The sequence below is a fragment of the Heteronotia binoei genome, chromosome 2 (assembly GCF_032191835.1).
Source record: "Heteronotia binoei isolate CCM8104 ecotype False Entrance Well chromosome 2, APGP_CSIRO_Hbin_v1, whole genome shotgun sequence".
In the NCBI taxonomy this organism is placed as follows: Eukaryota; Metazoa; Chordata; class Lepidosauria; order Squamata; family Gekkonidae; genus Heteronotia; species Heteronotia binoei.
Window position 1 is genome coordinate 159553465 of NC_083224.1, and position 19580 is coordinate 159573044.

Genomic DNA, 19580 nt, shown 5'->3' on the forward strand with positions numbered 1-19580 from the left:
AAAGCTCTTGCAGTCATGTATCACAAAGGTGAATATTTTTCATAAGTACCTTTTAAAACTATCATATTCAATTATTATCTCTGGCCAATAAATAAAGCTCTGGAAATATACCTCCACTTGAACCATGAGGCATCGCTGCCGTCGTAACTTTACAACATAACCGTAAACATCCACTCTTCCTTCAGTCTCCAGTCCCTCTAGCATGGCATCAATTCCAATATAGGTTCCAGTGCGCCCAACACCAGCACTGACAAGATGGTAAAGACAGACAACTGTCAGTCAAATCACATGTGTTCAAAATAACTGATATGTTCAATTAGCTATACTGTTTTTCAGGCAATTCAAGGAAATCAAAGGAACCTCAGTCTTTCAGTGGCATGTTTCTATAGGTAATAACTGTGACCTCTCAATGCATTTGAAAATAGTTAACTGCACTTTTTGTGCACATTCATTTAATGTGCACAAGGGGGGGATAATAAAATCAAGGGTCTCTGCTTTCAGTTGTAAATAGCTCTCAGCAGAGATTATGTACAGAGTTTGCTTCCATTATAATCTTACCTGCAGTGAACTACTATTGGGCCACTAAAAAAATTGCTTAAAACATTAACTCGGCGCCGTAGCTTAAGAAGAAGATGTGGATCATCAGGTACTCCATGATCAGGCCAGCTTGTAAACTGAATGTGGGTCACATCTCTTGCAGCTGTTTTTTCTCTTCTCTAGATGAAGAAGACACACAGGTATGTGTACATGAATGTTTATTATTGTGCACTGTCAAGGGGCAATGGTTCTTTTCCACTGAGGGATTCAAAGGCAATAAGTACACAAATGGTGAAGGGAAATAGAAAGCTTCTATTGAAATTTCTGGAGATGCACCAAAAGGAAAAATAGATGATTAGTAGAAGATACATGCTTACACCCTGTCAGCTTCTTGAGACTCTGAAATGACAGTGAGCAGATACTGAAGAAGAAGAAGATATTGGATTTATATCCCGCCCTCCACTCCGAAGAGTCTCAGAGCGGCTCACAATCTTCTTTACCTTCCTCCCCCACAACAGACACCCTGTGAGGTGGGTGGGGCTGGAGAGGGCTCTCCCAGCAGCGGCCCTTTCAAGGACAACCTCTGCCAGAGCTATGGCTAACCCAAGGCCATTCCAGCAGGCGCAAGTGGAGGAGTGAAGAATCAAACCCGGTTCTCCCAGATAAGAGTCCGCACACTTAACCACTGCACCAAACTGGCTCTCCACTGGCTAGCATGATCCATCAGATCTCAGAAGTTAAGCACCAACAGCCCTGGTTATATTTAAATGGGAGACCATCAAGGAAGACCAGAGTAGTGATGCAAAGGTAGGAAATGGCAAACCACCTTGCCTTGAAAACCTTACGGGGTCACTATAAGTCAGCTGCAACTTGCTGGCAAAAAAAGACCCTGGGAACTGGCCAATTGGCCCAGTGCTTATCTGTAATTCAGCCTGAATGATTTTATTATCAGGGTGGCTCCCAGGGGCTTATATCCATTTGAGGATACATGATTTCACCTGGGTGTGTGAAGCTGCCATGGAGAGGAATAATTTATCCCAAGGCCAACTGAAGCAGTGATACACATTGAGTGTCCAGTGTAGATAGTAATGCTAACCTCCCTTTCCTCCTGTAGCAGATGCATGAGTTTAACATATAAAGAGCCCACTCCCAAGTGCAATAACGTCATAATAATAAGATGAGTATCAGAGAGAGGGGGGAAATCCCTGAGGGATATTGAGGAATGGCATACAAGGCAATCAGGCAAAGATGGAGAAATAGTGGTACAATAAACCTAACTGCTTGGGCTTACCCTGATCTTCTGCAGGGAAAGTACATATTGCCATTTCAAAATGAAAGAGTAAAGAAACAGACAAAATGGGCTGCTTATCAAAAGATGGTCCACATGACTGAACCAATGGTGTTGACAAGAAGAACAGAAAGAATGGAGGATGCCTTCCACACCTATCTCTCTTAAATTGCAACTGTTATGAAGACACCTCATTAGATGATATCATCCTATGTCCTATCACTCCACCAAGCAAAGTCTGAAGCCTCCCTCCAACTTTAATTACTCTTCCTCCAAAATAAAAGCCATTTAGGTTGGTGTGAGTCTCCTTAGGCTGAAGAATAGCTCCTTGGACTGGAGGATGGTTGGATACCACCTTCTCTCAATATTATCTTTAATCTTTCATTCATTGTATTCCCTCAGCAGGACTTCTGCTTAGTAGAAGAGGAAGCTAAAAGCTGTGAACTAAGAAATCTTTGGTTCAAAATTCAAACCATCTATGAACTTCCTAGATTGCCTTAGGCAAAGCACTGTTTCCCTCAGATCCATCCTCCCGCCCACCTGGAATATTGGAAAAGTTAAAACTAATTACACAACTTTCAGAATTGTCATAAGGATTACTAAGAAAATACATGGGGAATCTCTACAAGTGTTATATTTTTACTTACATGTGTGATATGCAGTTTCTGAATATTGTAGTCAGGACACACTTTGCAGTTACTTATCTTCACAATGATGTCCCCATAAGAGGCAGTCTCCTCCTCCATGGAAGGCCAGTATTTGGCACATTTGTTCTGTAAAAATACGAAGGTCACCAATCATACCAAGAATAGACCAAACCTGGCCCATAGCCATGGGGGGGCTCTGGGGGGCATGACCCCCTCGGACCATTATGGCCCCTCCTTTCCCCGGTCCCCACTCTCTCCGCCACCACTTTTCTCCCAGTGGCTCTGGCAACCCTGCCCCCCTCTGCATGGCATCTCCCCCTCCCTTCCACCCACCCATGCACCAATGGGGCAAAAAAGTAAAGAGTGGGCTCCTGGGGCTGTTGCAAGGCAGCCCCCACCCTCCCGATCACATGATCACCGGGGAAAGCCATGCGGAAGCCGGCGATGTTTATGCCGGCTTTCTGGCATGATCAGCAAGTTCAGCGCTAGCCGCCTCAGTGCTGAATTTGCTGATCGTGTCGGAAAGCCGGTGTAGTCACCGCCGGCTTCCACACGGCTTTTCCCAGCGATCATGTGATCGGCGGGGGCCACCTTGCAAGAACCCCAGGAGCCCACTCTTCACTTTTTTGCCCCATTGGTGCATGAATGGGTGGGTGAGTGGGGCGGGGTCGCTAGAGCTGCGGGGGGGAAGTGGCAGTGGAGAGAGGGGGCTGCCAGAGGAGGGGCCCCTCCATCCAAAAATTTTTTTCATGCCCCCCCAACTGAAATTTTCTGGCTACAGGCCTGGACCAAACAAAACCTAGCTTGTCAGCTACAGGTTGGTTTCTTGCATTCTTAATTATCTTTAGGTTCAAATCCCCACTCTGCAATGAAGCTCATAGGCTGAATTTGGGCTAGTCACACTTTCTCAGCCTAACCTCCCTCACAGTGTTGCTGTGAGAATAAAATGGGAACCAGATAACCATATATGTGTCCCAAGCAAAAGAAAAATGCTATAGATAGATAACCTTCATTTCCTTTATTTCCTCTTGTTTAGATAAATAGTTAGTATAATTCCACAAATTATTTTTTCTTCAATACATGGGACAAAAAAACCTATTTTAAAACATCTGGACATTGTATTCCAAGGGTGAAAAGTCTTTCTCTATAAGCCTCTGATGAACCCATGGAATTTAAGTTCACAAGAAATTGTCACACTCACTTTAGAGTCTGATAACAGATTATAGGTGGCACTTGGTGTTGTCCTAGAATTACAACTGATCTCTAGATTATAGAAATCAGATCCCCTAGAGAAAAAAATGGCTGCTTCAGAGAGTGGTTTTTAAATCCCTGCTAAGCTCCCTACCCTCCCCAATCTCTATATCATCCCATACATTTAGGAGTTTCCTAAACCAGAGGTGGTAACCCTAGGTTGCAACCCAGAGACTGGCAGCTGTGAAAGCAGATGCAGGCATACTTGTGGTTTCATTCCTGTCCTGGGCCCTGTTTTATTCAATATAAATGACTTGGATGAAGGAATAGAGAAGATGCTCTTGAAATTTGCAGATGATGCTAAATTGGGAGGGGTAGCAAATACAGTAGAAGATAGCATCAAGCTACAGAATGATCTGGACAAGTTGGAAAACTGAGCTAAAACTAACAAAATTTCAACAGTGATAAGTGTAATGTTCTCCATCCAGATAGGAAAAAAATTCAATTGTATAATAATAGGATAGGGAAAACTTGTCTTGGCAGTAGTACTTGTGAAAAGGATCTGGGGGTCTTAATAGACCATACACACTGAACATACATCAGCAGGGTGACACAGTAGCTAAAAAGGTAGCCCAACTATAGCCCATCCAACAGAGACAGAACAGAAGCATAAATCCAGGAGCCAAACACTTCAACAGACCTACATGCCAACTTTGCCCATAGACACTAAGGCAATACTGCTACAAGACCTAATAACATCAGGGTTTTTTTATTTATTTGTTCATTCATTCATTCATTTATATTTGTATCCCACCCTCCCTGCAAACAGGCACAGTTATAATATCCTGAGCTCATCAGCATGTTCATAATCCAACTTAATATATGCCATCATGTGCCAACAGTGCTCATGAATATACATTGCACAAACATGTCAGTCTCTGCAGGAAAGAGTCAATAAACAGAGATCAGACAGAAGAAATCACAACATGCAGAAACCAGCAAGGAAATTTTTTAGTCTCCCTGGATAGTGGCACATTGCCACAGTCCTGAAAGTCACTGTTCTTTCAAAAACTCTTCAAAGGGAATAAAAATACAATGTGAAAATGTTGAGTTAGAGCTCATTATGAAATTAAACACTACATGTAATCATGGCTTAAGTAAGAGACTTGGATTTCCATGTTCACTCTACAGGCGCTTAATTTTTTTTTAACTTGGCTGTTCTTAGCATGTTTTACCTGTCAATTTTCATTTAAACTTCAGATTACTTCTCCCTGTGTTGACTTCATCATCTTACTTATCCTATTATAGCCATCTACACAGAATATTTACACTCATGATGACAGAATTCACACCCTTCCTCTCTATCTCAACCCATCCTCCCTTCACCTTTGTAATACTCCACTTAAGTAAGGATCCCAGTTTGATTTCCTTCCACATATCTTAGGAAGTGGGGACACTGTGCCCTTGTGGTGAAACTGTACCTTACTGCAGAGCTATCTTATTTTACTGCTATTACCATCATTTAAATGTGGGCCTATAACTGGTTACTTGATATGCTGTGCTTTTTTTGCCGGTGGTGCATTTTATTTATTGCTTTATTGTTTTTACTGTTTAATTTTAATGTGGTGTCTTAACTTTGTTCTGTAGGTTTTTATTGTTATTATTATATGTTGTGATCCGCCTTGAGCCTGGTTATGGGAAAAAGCGGTATATAAGTCTACAAAATAAAAATAAAATCAATAAGGTGAGCTGTGACTTGCAAAAGGTCATATTGAAATAAATGTTGTTAGTCTTTAAGGTGCCATTGGACTTGTGTTTTGTTTTATATCTTCTTTTGCTATTTAAGGGGTGCAGTCGCACTCACCATTAAATCCATCTGCAATGCGCCTGTATTATAATCCGCACAACCAATTTTCCGATCAGACAACAGCCAGGCTCCCGTTCTATCCCATGTGGGTCCCGTCGCTGGTCGATCAGATTGCTCTACCAGACCTCGTTTCATGAGACGTCAATCTGCATTAGCGCAGGCGCAGTGATGCCCGCTATCTGCAGTGCGTCGCTTTTAAATGGGTCAGATCACTAAAGTTTTGCTAGTCCGTTGGCACTACTTTTCCAGCACAAGCACTACGCGTGCAGAAAAGAACCCAGTAATTCAAATCAGTTCACATCTAGTTCACATCTACTTTCAAAAGTGATTTTTGTTTCCGGACATAAGGGCAGGTAAACGATTTATTGAGCCAACATTCGCTCGCTCATTCACTGGCGCAGTGATATCACTTGCAGGGGCTTTGGGAGGGAAGTGGTGGTGCGCTTCTGACGAGTTGCCAACGATGGAGCGTTCAAACAGAGAAACTCCGCTCAGGAACCGTCAGAAGGATTTTGTTCCTGATTTAAAGCAGTATCAAATTAGTCCGCGCCCCAGTCGTCTCAACGCGGGACTCGAACCAGCTAACCACCATTCACAGATGCTGACGTTTGGACAACCGCTTAAAATCCGACATGCTTCCGGACTCCACTCATGCTCATAGCGTGATTTTATGAACGTCTGACCTCACCCAAGATCAACTGAAGAATAGGTATAGCTTATCAGAACACTGAGGTTTTCACAGGAGCTACTGGATTGAGCAATAGATTAAAAATATGGAGAAACTGAGAGATAATGTGAAAGACAACTTAAGTCCTCCATTAACAAATGAATCCCTCTTTCATGAACATCTCATGTACAAGTACTCAGTACATTTCCAGACTCATACCTGTATCCCTGCTGTCTCTTGCCCTCTCGTTTCTTTTGAGTTAGAAAGTTAACTTTCATTTGCCTCCTCACACTGCTTTATTCTTTGCTGCCTCCACTTATCCAAGACCACCTATCTCTCCAGATACTTCTGCCATCATTTCTCTAAACACAATAGTTTACATTTTGTCTGCAGCCCTATGCTGAAATGAAACCATCTCAGTAGCATTTGCCCATTCATTCCATTGACTTTGCCTCCCTGCTTCTCCTCCATCTCCCACTGTTGTCTTCCTATAGTTGGAACTTAAAACTGTAAACTTCTTTTGGCATACATCTGTCTTGTTAGATGTTTTAAGTGATTTGTTTAGAAAATGTATATGCCCCTGTCCAGAGATCTGCTTAAGGTGACTCACAAGTTAATACAATAGAAGTTTAAAAACAACAGCACGTAAAAAGTATTAATATCAAAAGCCATATACACAAACCAGGGGTTGTTTTGTAGAAAAATAGGTGGTAGAGCTCATTAGCATAACATTAGTATATGCTACCCCCCCCCCAACCAAAAGCAACCTGATGCAAGAAAGGAGAGCCCCAGGTGAGCGAGGCTTGCTTGAGCTGGCTAGATCTTTAGCCAGCCCAAGCAGGCTCGCTCACATGGGGCTCCCATGGGCTACCCCCCCCAGTCAAAAGGTCAACAAGCCACCCACCGTCCAAAATCACATAAGAAGTGGAGAAAGGGTGGTGCAGGCTTCTCCAGGGGTTAATGAGGGCTGCTGGGGGCATGGCAAAGCCCCTGGGACCTGGTTGGCTGTCAGCTCTCCTAATCCAGGGATTGCTACACAGCTGTACCTACTAGTCAATGGACAAGGTAGGTGGGGACTAAGAGGGGGAACCCTCAGAAAGGTTCAGGAGCTGTGTTCCTGTGAGCTCCTGCTGAATCTGACACAAACTATAAGGGGAAAGGTTGCTAACACTATTCTTCACTGTACCAGTTAGCTGATAGTCATTTTAAAATAAATTCATAAAAAGATAAGCAAAAGTATCTTTCTTTCACTTTAACCTGTTGGTGTGCTATTGTACCCATCTACTGGGTCTCTAAAGCATGATTTATTTTAATAGATCACCAGTATCGTTCCTTGATGAAGCTAGGGCTGCCAAGCCCCCGGGCCGGGTGGGGTTTCTCCTGCCTTGGAGGTTCCCAACCCGCCGGCCTGGAACCTCCCCCGATGTCACCAGTGTGATGGCATCACCCAGAAGTGACATCATCACATCAGCAACGTTGTTTGTCAGCCGCTCTAGGTGTTTCTGGGAAAACTCTATGGTTTTCCTGGACACTAGCTATTTGGGAGGAAAAACTTTATGGCGCAATAGCACGTGAAAAAAGTCCCCCACAGGAGGCCACGGGGGACTTGCGAACTCTAGATGAAGCAGATATAGTTTTAACCAGCATGCTTCCTCTCAAAGCCTTGTCAAAGCCAACTGGAAGACCAGGGAATAGCTACAAGCTAAACCAAGGCATATTGGTGACCAACAGAGCAAGCTTTTCCTCTTCCTTGATGAGAGCAAAAAACTACATTTCCTATATCTCCAGAAGAATTTTGGGTAACTGCACAGAAGAAATAGTTGAAAAGATGTTCTGTAAAATCACAAGGCCTAAGGAAACTATTTTATAGTGACCTAACCAATATAAGGTGCTTATTTGTCTCACCCTGTTTCCTTCTTCACAGCGAGTCACCATGACAATAACTGTTGCCTTTTGCTCCCAGATCATTCTCCAGAAATCATCCATTGTCTCATCTTTGGGACCTGGTAGAAATAATGAAAGGAGAGCCCTGCTGGATCAGACCAATGACTCTTATTGATGGATAGTTTCAAGTTTCACCTTCCAGGAGCCTCAGTCAAGCACATTCAAATAGTGGATTGGAAAGTAAAAAGAAAAAAAAGATGAATTTTGGCAGTTTAACTGAGGGATAATTTCAGGTGGGTTGCTGTGTTGGTCTGAAGCAACAGAACAAAATTTGAGCCTAGTGGCACCAACAATGTTTTATTCAAGATATAAGTTTTTGTGTGCATAAACACTTCTTCAGATGCACTGAAATGGAAGTTACCAGTCCATAAGCATAGCTAGAGGGTGAGCAGCATATTAGCATACAACACAATAAAGATGTTTAACAGATGCAGGGGCCAAACAGGAATAACAAGCTTGGTTTATATGGTCACCATTTGTTTGGATTCAGTTCCGGGAAAAACATATTGAAGCAAATAAATATATCAGAATTGGAGATTGATATGTAACTGTACGCTTCTTAACTGTGGGATGATGAGAGTAATTAACCAAGACCCTGTCGATAGGCCTCTGTCTCCTTTCAAGATCCTCCCAGCCTCCCTTGCTTGATCTTAAAGCTGCCACTGGGCATGGATTTTGCTATTATAGGTAACTGACAGAGTTTGTGGTTGTTGGGGTTTGATGACAGAAGGGTTGGGAGGTCTGCTGGTTAAGCAAGGAGTTCATTAGGTGCTGTTCCTGTAAAAAACAGTTAAAAGGGGGAAAGCCTATCTGTTCTGTGAAATAAAGGTTCGGTCGCTGTTGCCTGCATAACAGTTAAAAGCCTTTGTTTCATGTTATAAGTCTCAATCAGTCAAACAAGAAACACATTTTATATTTTTTCAGGTCCCAGCTCTCCAGTAACTCTGTTACTGTAATCTGCATGAAGAAGGGCTGGAGAAAAGGAAAACAAATAAACAGCCCAGTCATGCCTACCACTGAAATAGACCTTTCTTAGGTTGTTCAAGACTAGTGTGTGGTTCCTTCAAGCCCTCAATATGCCAAGTAAATGCTGGGTACACCCTAAGTTGCAGCTTTGCCCTCATTGGGACTAAGTGTGTCCCCCAAAACCTCGATTATAAAAAACAAAAGTATAGAGCAAAACAAAGTTTGTAGAGTGTGAAATTTAAGTCCCTAGTTTCTAGGTCTGGAAACAAGGCATCTTTATACTCTTCTCATCTTCTTTTTTCCCCACAATAGCCAATCACATGTTCCCAGAAGACCTGTGAAGAAGGCAGAGGTGCCCAGACCTCCCACAGTTGACGCTCCTCACAGCAACTGTGTTCAGAGGCACACTATCTCTGACCAAGGAAGGCCCATTTAGTAAGGACACACACACCTGGCCCTGTACATTTTTTAAAGTTCTCTGCTAATGTTCAAAAAGCCTTGTTTTGTTCCTCTCCGGGTTCTTTTCAAAAACACCTGACTTTAGACAATTTTTCAATGTTATTACATTAATGTTACAATTATTTTTAATTTCTTTTTTATAATTGATTAACTTTTTTATTTTGGTAAAGGTCTCCAACCTCCTGATCATTTTGTCTGCATTTATTACACCTTATCTAATTAGATTATATCCTTCTTGAGATGAGTCAATTTCTTAAATTATTTGGATTATCATACATGCACTCCATACAAAGCAAAAGATTTTGATTGAGAAATCTTGTATGGAATTATTCCAGTCTAAACCCATTATTTCAATGAGTAACTCTGGAAAGAGTTGCCTACTATGTCACTGACTGCAATAATAAAGAGTTAAGCATATGATTGAAATTACTCAAAATTGCAGAACTCTGGCTGGGCCATGTCTTTATTGTTTCATCCAATAATAATTGGGAATAGACAAGAAAGGGCACCAGATAGGCAAACAGAGTAAAAAGGTATAATTGTACGTAATTAGATTTTCCCCAAGTACAACTTATTATATGTGTCTGATGATGTCATCATCATTAATTTGTTCCTAATTGATGTCAAAATCACACAAGGTAAGTACACAAATTTTACAGTCCTGCAAGATTTCAGGTAGACAGAACAAGAAAAGAACACATTACCTTGGGCAGCAATGTATTTTCTTGGTTCTTTGAAACCCTGTGATAGAAAGTAATACATTTGTCACTCTGTATTTAAATGCCAAGAGATACTATCATTAGCATGTGCTTACCAAGATAAATCAACAAAAATTCCAATTTGGATATTAAGAATATTGTTAACAAAAAACACTCACATCAATATGACTGGCATTTATGTAGTCGGAACCTGGATCACTGATGACTGGAGAAAGCTCCACACGATTGTAGTCATCTTTTCATGCAGATAATCAGACACAAAGATTTTTTAAAAAGAAGATCATCTCAGAACTCTCAGTTTGATATTGTATCAGGAAGAAAGCAGGACATAAATAAGTGGCATGAAAAACTTAATTTGCAATGTCTACTTACAAGGGAGGATATCAACATAGCGGTTCTTGTTCTGATTGTAAGACTTGCGTGCATCTCTTATAGAAAATTTACTGAAAACTCTGGGGATGCTCTGCAAAACAACAACAAGAACATTCCATTTGAAGTTATTTATTTACTTTATAGTCCACCCCTCAAAGCAGATCACAAAATTAAAAACAATGCAACAGCAGCAGTGTAAGATTTACTAGTCTAATATGACTAGATTACCAAATTAGAAGTCAATGCAATAAACAACAGTGTAAGATATAAAAAATATAAAAACTGGATTATATATGCTGATAATGCTGTAAAACAATGTCACAAACAACTGCATAGGAGCCTTCCTGTCCTCCTCAGGAAAGCCATTCCATAAGATGGTGGCCACAACCAAGAATGCACAAATACAGGCAGCTGTTGGTCTTAACCATTTACAGGGTGGCACCGTTCAAAGGCCTTGCTCAGATGATCACAGCTGTCATAGTGGGGCATATCAGGAGAGTTAGTCTTGCAGGTATGTGGGTCCAACGCTCATGTACAAATAAGTGTTGTGTCCAGTCATTATAATGATAAATGCAGATATATGGATATTAAGCTGTTTTAGATCATTTAGATAATCATTATTTTAATGAGTTTAATTAGTTCTATTTATATCCTATAGACAGTTATGAGACTATAAATCCCTTGGAGAAGGCGGGGGGGGGGGGGGAAGCTACACAAATTGTTTAATGAAAATTTGTATTAATGAACCCAAACTAACTTCCAATGTTCCTTGGGATCACTCTCCCAAAATATCTGTTTCTGGCAGCAGAAGTCAATATGTTTCCCAATACCCAGAACCTGTTTCAAACATACGTCATTGTTGTCGCTAATGCTTTGGGTATTTGAGAGTTATTTTTCTTTCCCAGGAACACATTCATCTATGGTAATAAATGTTTTCCTGTGAAGCCAGTTGTTTGTATCAGCTCACAGATAAGTGTAATATTTAACTTCAGTGCTTTCCTGGATCAGTTTTCCTTTAGAAATCCCAATACAGCATAGAGGCTGGGTCAAAGAAACACCCTGATGTCAACTATATCAGTAGATTTTTTAGGATTTGGTTTATGCTCCAGATGCTTTTCTGTTTACAGAGTGAAAACTGTAGGTAGCAAATTGCTGTACTTTGGGTGCATTTATTCTTAGTATGTGAAAGTTTGATGTGGTAGCCAGTGTCATCAGAATAGGATCTGGGACTTGGAATCCCTGGTTCAAAACCCCACTTTGCAAAAAAAAAAAAAAAAAGCTGTTGTGAGGATAAAATGGAGGATAGATTCATGATGGTAAGCTGCTTTGGGTCTTCACTGGAGACAGAGTTGGGTTTTAATGAAGTAAGGAAATACATAAATCACACCATCCTAAAGGGACAGGGTTAATGGGCCACTTCTTTATGCATTCTGTCCCCAAAAAGGCAACAGAGGTGATTTTACACCCCAGAGTTATTACTTAAGGGCTTTAAGCCTGAAATGTTGTGCATTCTTTCTTTCTTGGAAATAATTCTAAAAGAATTCACTGCACTTATTTGATGATGACCATGATGATGACAATGTCGACGACGATGATAGTACCAAAGTTCATGACTACTCTGGTTCAGTTTGAAATGTGGATTCCTTTTATGATTTTTTTGAGACTTGGAATGAAACTGTGTTTGATTGTTGAAATGCATGCCTTTTTATTTATAATCCACATAAAGAGGCACATATTGCATAAATTCTTTATAATGGCTGTAAACTGAACAAGCAATATGGGAAAAGACAAAACATAGATAAAATAAAAATGCTCACAATGAATATGCATATCATCTTTTAAAAACCCTAAAAATCATGGCCTGTATCCAACATCCTCTCACAGAACAGCATTTCCATTTGTAGAAGAGGTGGCAGCAATTTCCATTGATTCCCCTCTCCTACTGCACACCCCGACTTTGCCTCCCATGCAGTTCCTCAGGATCCACTGACTCTGGGGAACAAGTCATGGGGGTGGGTCTGCAGCAGGAACAGGAAAGCTCCACTCCCATACTCCGTGGATAGTTGAATATATCTTGGCAAATGCATACACCCCTAAAACAAACACATATTGTCCTATAAATGTCAGTGATATAGGCTGTAAAGGCTATTGGTTTCTAGGACTATTTTGTTTGTTGTAAATCATGGGCTGGATCCAGTCAGGTTTTCCACACACACACACACACACACACACAAGGCCCCTTTGGACTACTGAAAAGGCTATTCTGGAGATTTGCAAATGCATGTGCACGAAAATCATGCACTATGAGGGCTACAATGAGGACTGGAATCAAGTGAAAAAAGCTGGTTGGAGCGGTGTAGTGGTTAAGAGTGGTGGACTCTAGTCTGGAGAACAAGGTTTGATTCCTCACTCCTCCACATGAACCCTACTGGATGACCTTGGGCCAGCCACAATTATTTCAGAACTCTCTTAGTCCCACCTACCTCACAACATGCCTGTCGTGGGGAGAGAAGGGAAACCAAGTGTAAGCCACTTGAGAAAAGCATAGTATAAAAACCAACATTACTTCTTCTTGAGAATGGATAGTATACCAGAAAGGGTGGGATGATGACAAATTAGGTGAGTGGATTTGTCCCCTCATTTCAGATATACTGTAGAAGTCATAATTAAGGGAACATTATGTGGTTTACCCTTTTTCTTTTTTTCCCTACAATTATGCACCAGATAAATTGTGGAATATATCACAGGAATATTACACGATAGAATTAAATTCCAAAGATGGCACAGCTGACTCAAATGAGCCTCAATGGTTCAGCAAAACTAGTCAAAAAAGAAAAACAGTTCTTTGGAAAGGAAACCTTCTTTTGTTAGCATTCAGTCATAGTGCACACACAACATGGCCATTTGGACAAAGGAAGAACCAGCAATGAGACCATACTTTTTTCTTTTCTCCACAAAATAATGCTGTCAAATCAATCAAGTAATGTTAGGGTGAATATGTGATTAGTTTGGAAATACGCCTCTCAGTTTATTGAGAATCTTGTTCTGATTAAACTTTCTTTCTTCTGGATGACAAATCTTTTTTCCTTACCACAAATCTCTTGTCATCTGTCTCTCTCTATGACTGTTTCCATGAAGCTCGCATCTAGAAGATCTTGGATCTAAAGTTATACCATCCCAACCCCAAAGGAAACCAACACCCGCAGTTCTAACATAAAGTTGATTTATATATTTAACAAGGTACCAACCTGAAATTCATCCAGGAAAAGTCTTCCTTCATCTGCTATCTTTCTCTTATAGGTTTCCCATAACAACTCTGCAGGAATTGGCTCTATATTCATCAGCTGCTTTTCATCATCTTTTTAAAAATGCAAAAAGAATCCATGCAGTTATCTTTGCGGAACTCAGAAAGCAAGGCAAACAGGCCAAACTGTAAATATTTTAGCAAATTTTAAAGTGGCTTTTTAAATGGTTTCAAGGATTAAATCTTTTTTTATTCTTTCTTACTGTCATAACCCTTAAGTTATCCAACATTAACATGCAGATTCTTTGTGGAACTTTTTATAAGGTACTTTTAAGAAGGTTGTTCTAAATGACTAAAATGTTCTGGTCAATGATTGAAATAAACTAAACATTCCAATTGAGAGTAATTACATTCCAGTTTCTACATCCTACAAATAAATATATAGTTACCTTTGCTGTGTTTAATATGCATAATGCTATTATCTGTTTAAATGCATGTTGCATGGAGACATAATAGCAACTGTCATGACTTGCCCAGAGTTATACTGAGTTGGGCCCACCAAGTTTTTCCCCTTCCCAATAGCCGCGCTTGATGGCTTGCCTGGAGCTGCTCTAGAAAGGATCACTGGGATTTTCTTCTTCCTCTTTGCTGCTTTTAGCAGCTTGTCCAGAGCTCCTCCAAGTGGGCCTGCTGCAGCCTTCTCTCGGCTGCTCCTCCCTTCCAACCATTGCTTTTGGCAGTTCACTAGTTGCAGCTCCAGTCTCCAGGTCTCTGAGCCTAGTGGCTCCCAGGTTCTGCCTTAGCACTGCCAAGACTGTTACAGTGTTGCCAATCTCCAGATGGGGGCAAAGGATCCCCTGGCTTGAAGCCCTCCCCACCCTGCTTCAGGGTTATCAGAAAGTGGGGGGTACCTGCTGGACATTCCATTATTCCCTATGGAGACTGGCTCCCAAAAGGTATAATGGAGTATAAATCCATGGGTATCTGGGGCTCTGGGGGAGTTATTTTTTGAGGTAGAGGCACCAAATTTTAAGCATAGCATCTAGTGCATCTCCTCAACCTCAAGTTTCAAAAAGATTGGACCTGGGGTCCAATTCTGTGAGCCCCAAAAGGAGGTGCCCTTATCCTCCATTAATTCCAAAAGGAGGGAAGGCATTTAGAAAATGTGCAATCCCTCTAAATGTGATAGCCAGAACTCCCCTTGGAGTTCAGTCATGCTTGTTACAACCTTGCTCCTGGCTCCACCCCCAAAGTCCCTAGGTATTTCTTGAGTTGGACCTAGGAACCCTAGACTGTTAAAGGCAAATGCATTGTGTGGAGGGGGGGATTTAACCGCCCCAGTGTTTTTTATGTCAACCCCAAAGGAACCCCAAAGGAAACCAACCCCAACCCCAAAGGAAACCAACACCCGCAACCCCAAAGGAAACCAACACCCGCAGTTCTAACATATTTCTTGAGTTGAGTGTTAGATTTTTCTGCAAACCTGGGAGTCTCCTCAAGTTTGCAGAAGCATCTGCTTACTGAAAGTGTGGCCCCAATCAGCAGATATAGGTATCTGCAGATATTCTATGGGTTTCCTAAAACTCATACATCAACTTTATGAGAAAGAGCCTAATTGTTTCATGTCTTGTGAGAAGAAAGCTTAAGGGTTTAGTGGTTGATCTGGAAGTAAAGCCCAAGACAACAGCAGTGTACTTCTTTTTAATAAAAATACCACAAAGGAAAAAAGACTTTGCCAACTGCCATGAAAAAATAGCTTCTTGTGGCACAGAAAAATGGGGATAGACAGTGAAAGTAAAAATATCCAAACAGCAAAAAGTTTGTAGCTCTCCCTCCTGGCTGTTGTGCTTCTCCTGTTAAAGATGCCTCATCCTCTGCTTTGTATGAGTTTACCATTCTAACTCATGGACAGTGTTCCCTCTCAGCTGAATTAGTGTGAGCTGGCTCACAGTTTGTTAGCCTCTAGCTCACACATTTTTGTCTCAGCTGAGGAAAACTGGTCCCAGAGCTAATTTATGCAATAGCTCACAGCTTTAATGCCAGCAGCTCACAAAGTAGAATTTTTGCTCACAAGACTCCACAGCTTAGAGGGAATATTGCTTATGGAGTCATGTGTATTTGAGGCCAAAAATAGATAAGCAAAGCAGAAGAGCAAGTATCTGTCATTTTGACATTTTTAAGTTTATAGCCAGGTCCAGCCAAGGATGCACATACAGTCAGAGGTTAGAAGAAGACAGAAATTCATGGAAGCAACAGACAATGCAGTTCCTTATACCAACTAAGGGAAAAAGAGGAAACAGGCAGATTACAGGGAGGAAAGGTACTTATGAGCTAATAAACAGCTCAGGAATGGAGCCATCCTGTGGATTCTGTGCTATTATTATACTTATCAGGCCCCATCAAGAACTTCAAGCTTATTCAAGCTTAAATAATGTTGCATTAGTCTTAAAATGAGCCAGGTAAAAATCCATTTAGTGTATGCGCCAAAATTATAGCAAACAAATGCCTACCTGGAACAACAAGCATCACAGATTCATCTGAATCTCTGCAAGAAAGATAATCATTGATTAATGCTAAGAACAACATTCCATGTTACTGAAGCCTTCAGTAATCAAATTTTAGGTTCCTGTACTAGCACTTGGAGCTCAGACCTTAATATTGCCTTGGCTACTTTAAAATGTAGTTTATTCCTATCCCAGCACAGATGGCCATGTGGAAGACAGAATGAGACAGCTCGTTAACATACTTACCTCACCTTGTAGGTTAACACCAGCATGATCAGGAGCCATATTGTTATTTCTCACCCATATGCATCCTCCATCTAGAAGTTTCCAGAGCAGTGTGGAAATGAAACATGGGGAAGAAACTCCCATGCCACTGCATTGATATCAAATCTAAGTTTCCATATGAATGAGAAAGTTGCAGCCTTCTCATCTTACTACATATAGCAAAGAAAGAAGAGTATTACCTTGATTTTTCTTTGTTAAGGTCATAGATTTTATACAGAACGATGATTAAGGCCAAAGTTGTCACAATAATAAGGAATGCCAAAAATATAATCAGGGCATCAGAATTATCTGTAAAATTAAAAACCACAAAACAGCAGCTAAATAGGAATGTTGAATGCTATGAATTTACTGGGTTCAAGAGCAGCAATCTGATGCTAGCTGATCATGTTGTCTGTTCCCTTTCTGCCAAGTAGCCATGAATGCCTGCCAAATTGGCTTGTATGAGGTTTACACACAAATTGTGCATGCACATGGATGCTGCCAAAACAAATTGACCAGCAGCCATTAGCATCACTAAGAACTATTTAGATAATCAATGAATCAAGGATTTTATTGAATCTTATCATTTATTATTTACAGATTTATATGATTTGTGAATTAACTGACTGTCAGTTTAAACAACTGCCTCCTGAACAGGGGACTTGTGCAGCAAGGATGGGGGTAGTGTGAAAAGCTATTGTGCTCGACTACATCATTAGGAAGAAATACAGTGACGCAACCTGCCAAGAACAGATCAATAAGCTACTGAACCAATGGTCAAAACATCAGATCTCTTTTTGTGGCCAATGAACAGGGCGCAAGTCAAATCGGCAGGTTTTCAAGCATCCCTAGCCAAAGTTAATTCTTTACTATTATAGAAAACATTTTGGTTGCAGACTGCTCACATTTTCTGAACAGGTAAATGAAATTAATCAGTAAATTTAAAAGAACGAGTTAAGCTTTGACTTACATCTGGTTGTCATTTCAAAATAAAGTGGATCTGACTCAAAGTGTCCATTGTAAATAGTAATCTGAAATAAACAAAAAGGAGGAGTAAGCATGATTTTTTTTACTAAAGAGTGTATCACCAAAGAACAGTTACTTTGTACGCTATCTGACAAGTGTTTTCTACTTTAACCAAAATTGCTTTTCATGAACATGAAACTTAAACCAATACTATATTTAATAAGGACATCAGTGAGGGGAGATACACAGAAGTTGGAAGTCATATGGAAAAAAGAGTATGATTCCAATGATTACTGTTACCTTCCAATTATTACTGTTTAATTGTTTATCAATTACAAAAGAAGATATGGTTGGACAATAATGGGAATATGAAGAAGTAGATATTCAGGGGGATGGATGTGGTAGGACTAGGACCCAACAGTCCAAAGCTAGGATGGCCCAAATTGCACCTACCACAAAAGAAGGTCACCATGCCATAGTAAATTGTTCCTCAGATCCCTGGTCCAGATCTCTGCTACTCAGAACTCTGATTTCCTGCTGAGAACCCCTGCTGCACTGTGCTGCACTTTCCTCCTTGCTTGGCTAGATCCTTGCATTTCTCCTTGGACCTCAGTTGTTTTTACCCTGGACCTCTCCAGACATCACACCTAAGATTTCAGTCATATGTCCCTTCCATAAAACTTCCCAATTTCCTTCCTCCTATCTTTTTTGTCAAGGAGTCCAAACCTTATCTCTGTGGGTTCCCAGGGCTTGTGTGCACAAGAAACCAAACTGGTAAAAATATATAAAGGTAAAAAGGTAAAGGTAGTCCCCTGTGCAAGCACCGAGTCATGCCAGCCATGGAGTGACATCACATCATGACATGTTCTTGGCAGACTTTTTATGGGGTGGTTCACTATTGCCTTCTCCAGTCATCTACACATTACTCCCAGCAAGCTGGGTACTCATTTACTGACTGTGGAAGGATGGAAGGCTGAGTCAACCTTGAGCCAGCTACCTGAACCCAGCTTCTGCTGAGATCAAACTCAGGTCGTGAGCAGAGCTTGGACTGTAGTACTGCAGCTTACCACTCTGCACCACAGGGCTCCTATATAAATGTCTAAAGTTTATTAAATACTTAAAGAATAAATTTGTTTCTAGGCAGCACAAATTCTTAAGGTCATGTAACAGAGAAAAACAAGGATGCTAACTTTTTATCTAATACTTTATATTATATAGCTGTGAAGGACTCCACTTTTTAAGAAGCTTAGAAATGCTGTACCAACAACTAAAGGACTGTGAAGGGTTAATTCTTCACAGAGCCAGAGAGTCTTGAGTGACAGGCTGCTATAAAAAATCTGATTGTTTAGCATCAGTGGGGGGGGGGAGTATTGAGAGAGCCCTATGCTGAGGAAATTCAGTAAGATGCCCACCTTAACTGGGAAGAGAGATGTCATAAGACCATCCAAGACTAGCCCTGACAGAAAAAGGGTTTAGTGTTGACAGAGTCAGATTTCAGCCTTGACTGAATGCAATCTGAATTCAGCATTAGCTGAGAGCAGTTTGAACACAGACAGAGAACTGGAAGAAAGTTTGGCAAAGAAGTCTGGGTAGTAGATATGACTCCCATTCAGGCCAAAGGAAAAGTGGTAGACCTTCTAGTGCCTAGAGTGAATTGGCAAATTCACACCACCAATCCATCTCATTCACAAGCTCCCACATTCAGATGGCCAGAAAGACAGATGGCATGAAGCAGAAAGATTTGCTATTACTTTCAAAGCATTAGCTTTTTGAGTTGCCTCAGAAATGCCAAAGTACTGGGTGAGTATGGGAGTGGGAAAGGAGGCAGATGTGCATGTTTGGACTTGATTTTTTAAATACGTCTGCGAGCTACCCCTGTGTAGGCTTGAAATTCCGGTCTGGACCCAGCCTTCTCTTCCTCATAGGACTGATGCATGGCCCAACT

At 40.9% G+C, this 19580-nt stretch overlaps 1 protein-coding gene across 1 annotated transcript in view; it reads right to left on the reverse strand.

Moving 5' to 3' along the window:
* The window catches only part of PTPRC (protein tyrosine phosphatase receptor type C), a 29292-nt gene extending 11578 nt beyond the window's left edge, over window positions 1-17714 (reverse strand). The window contains exons 1-11 of the mRNA XM_060232349.1: window positions 17640-17714; window positions 16870-16978; window positions 16412-16446; window positions 13906-14015; window positions 10658-10748; window positions 10444-10520; window positions 10271-10307; window positions 8103-8200; window positions 2473-2598; window positions 559-716; window positions 112-247 (exon numbers count right to left, since the gene is read on the reverse strand). Of these exons, the coding sequence (XP_060088332.1) occupies window positions 112-247; window positions 559-716; window positions 2473-2598; window positions 8103-8200; window positions 10271-10307; window positions 10444-10520; window positions 10658-10748; window positions 13906-14015; window positions 16412-16446; window positions 16870-16978; window positions 17640-17652 (990 nt within the window). The 5' untranslated portion in view covers window positions 17653-17714. The remainder of the gene's footprint in view (window positions 1-111; window positions 248-558; window positions 717-2472; window positions 2599-8102; window positions 8201-10270; window positions 10308-10443; window positions 10521-10657; window positions 10749-13905; window positions 14016-16411; window positions 16447-16869; window positions 16979-17639) is intronic.
* Between the last annotated feature and the right edge of the window lie 1866 nt (window positions 17715-19580).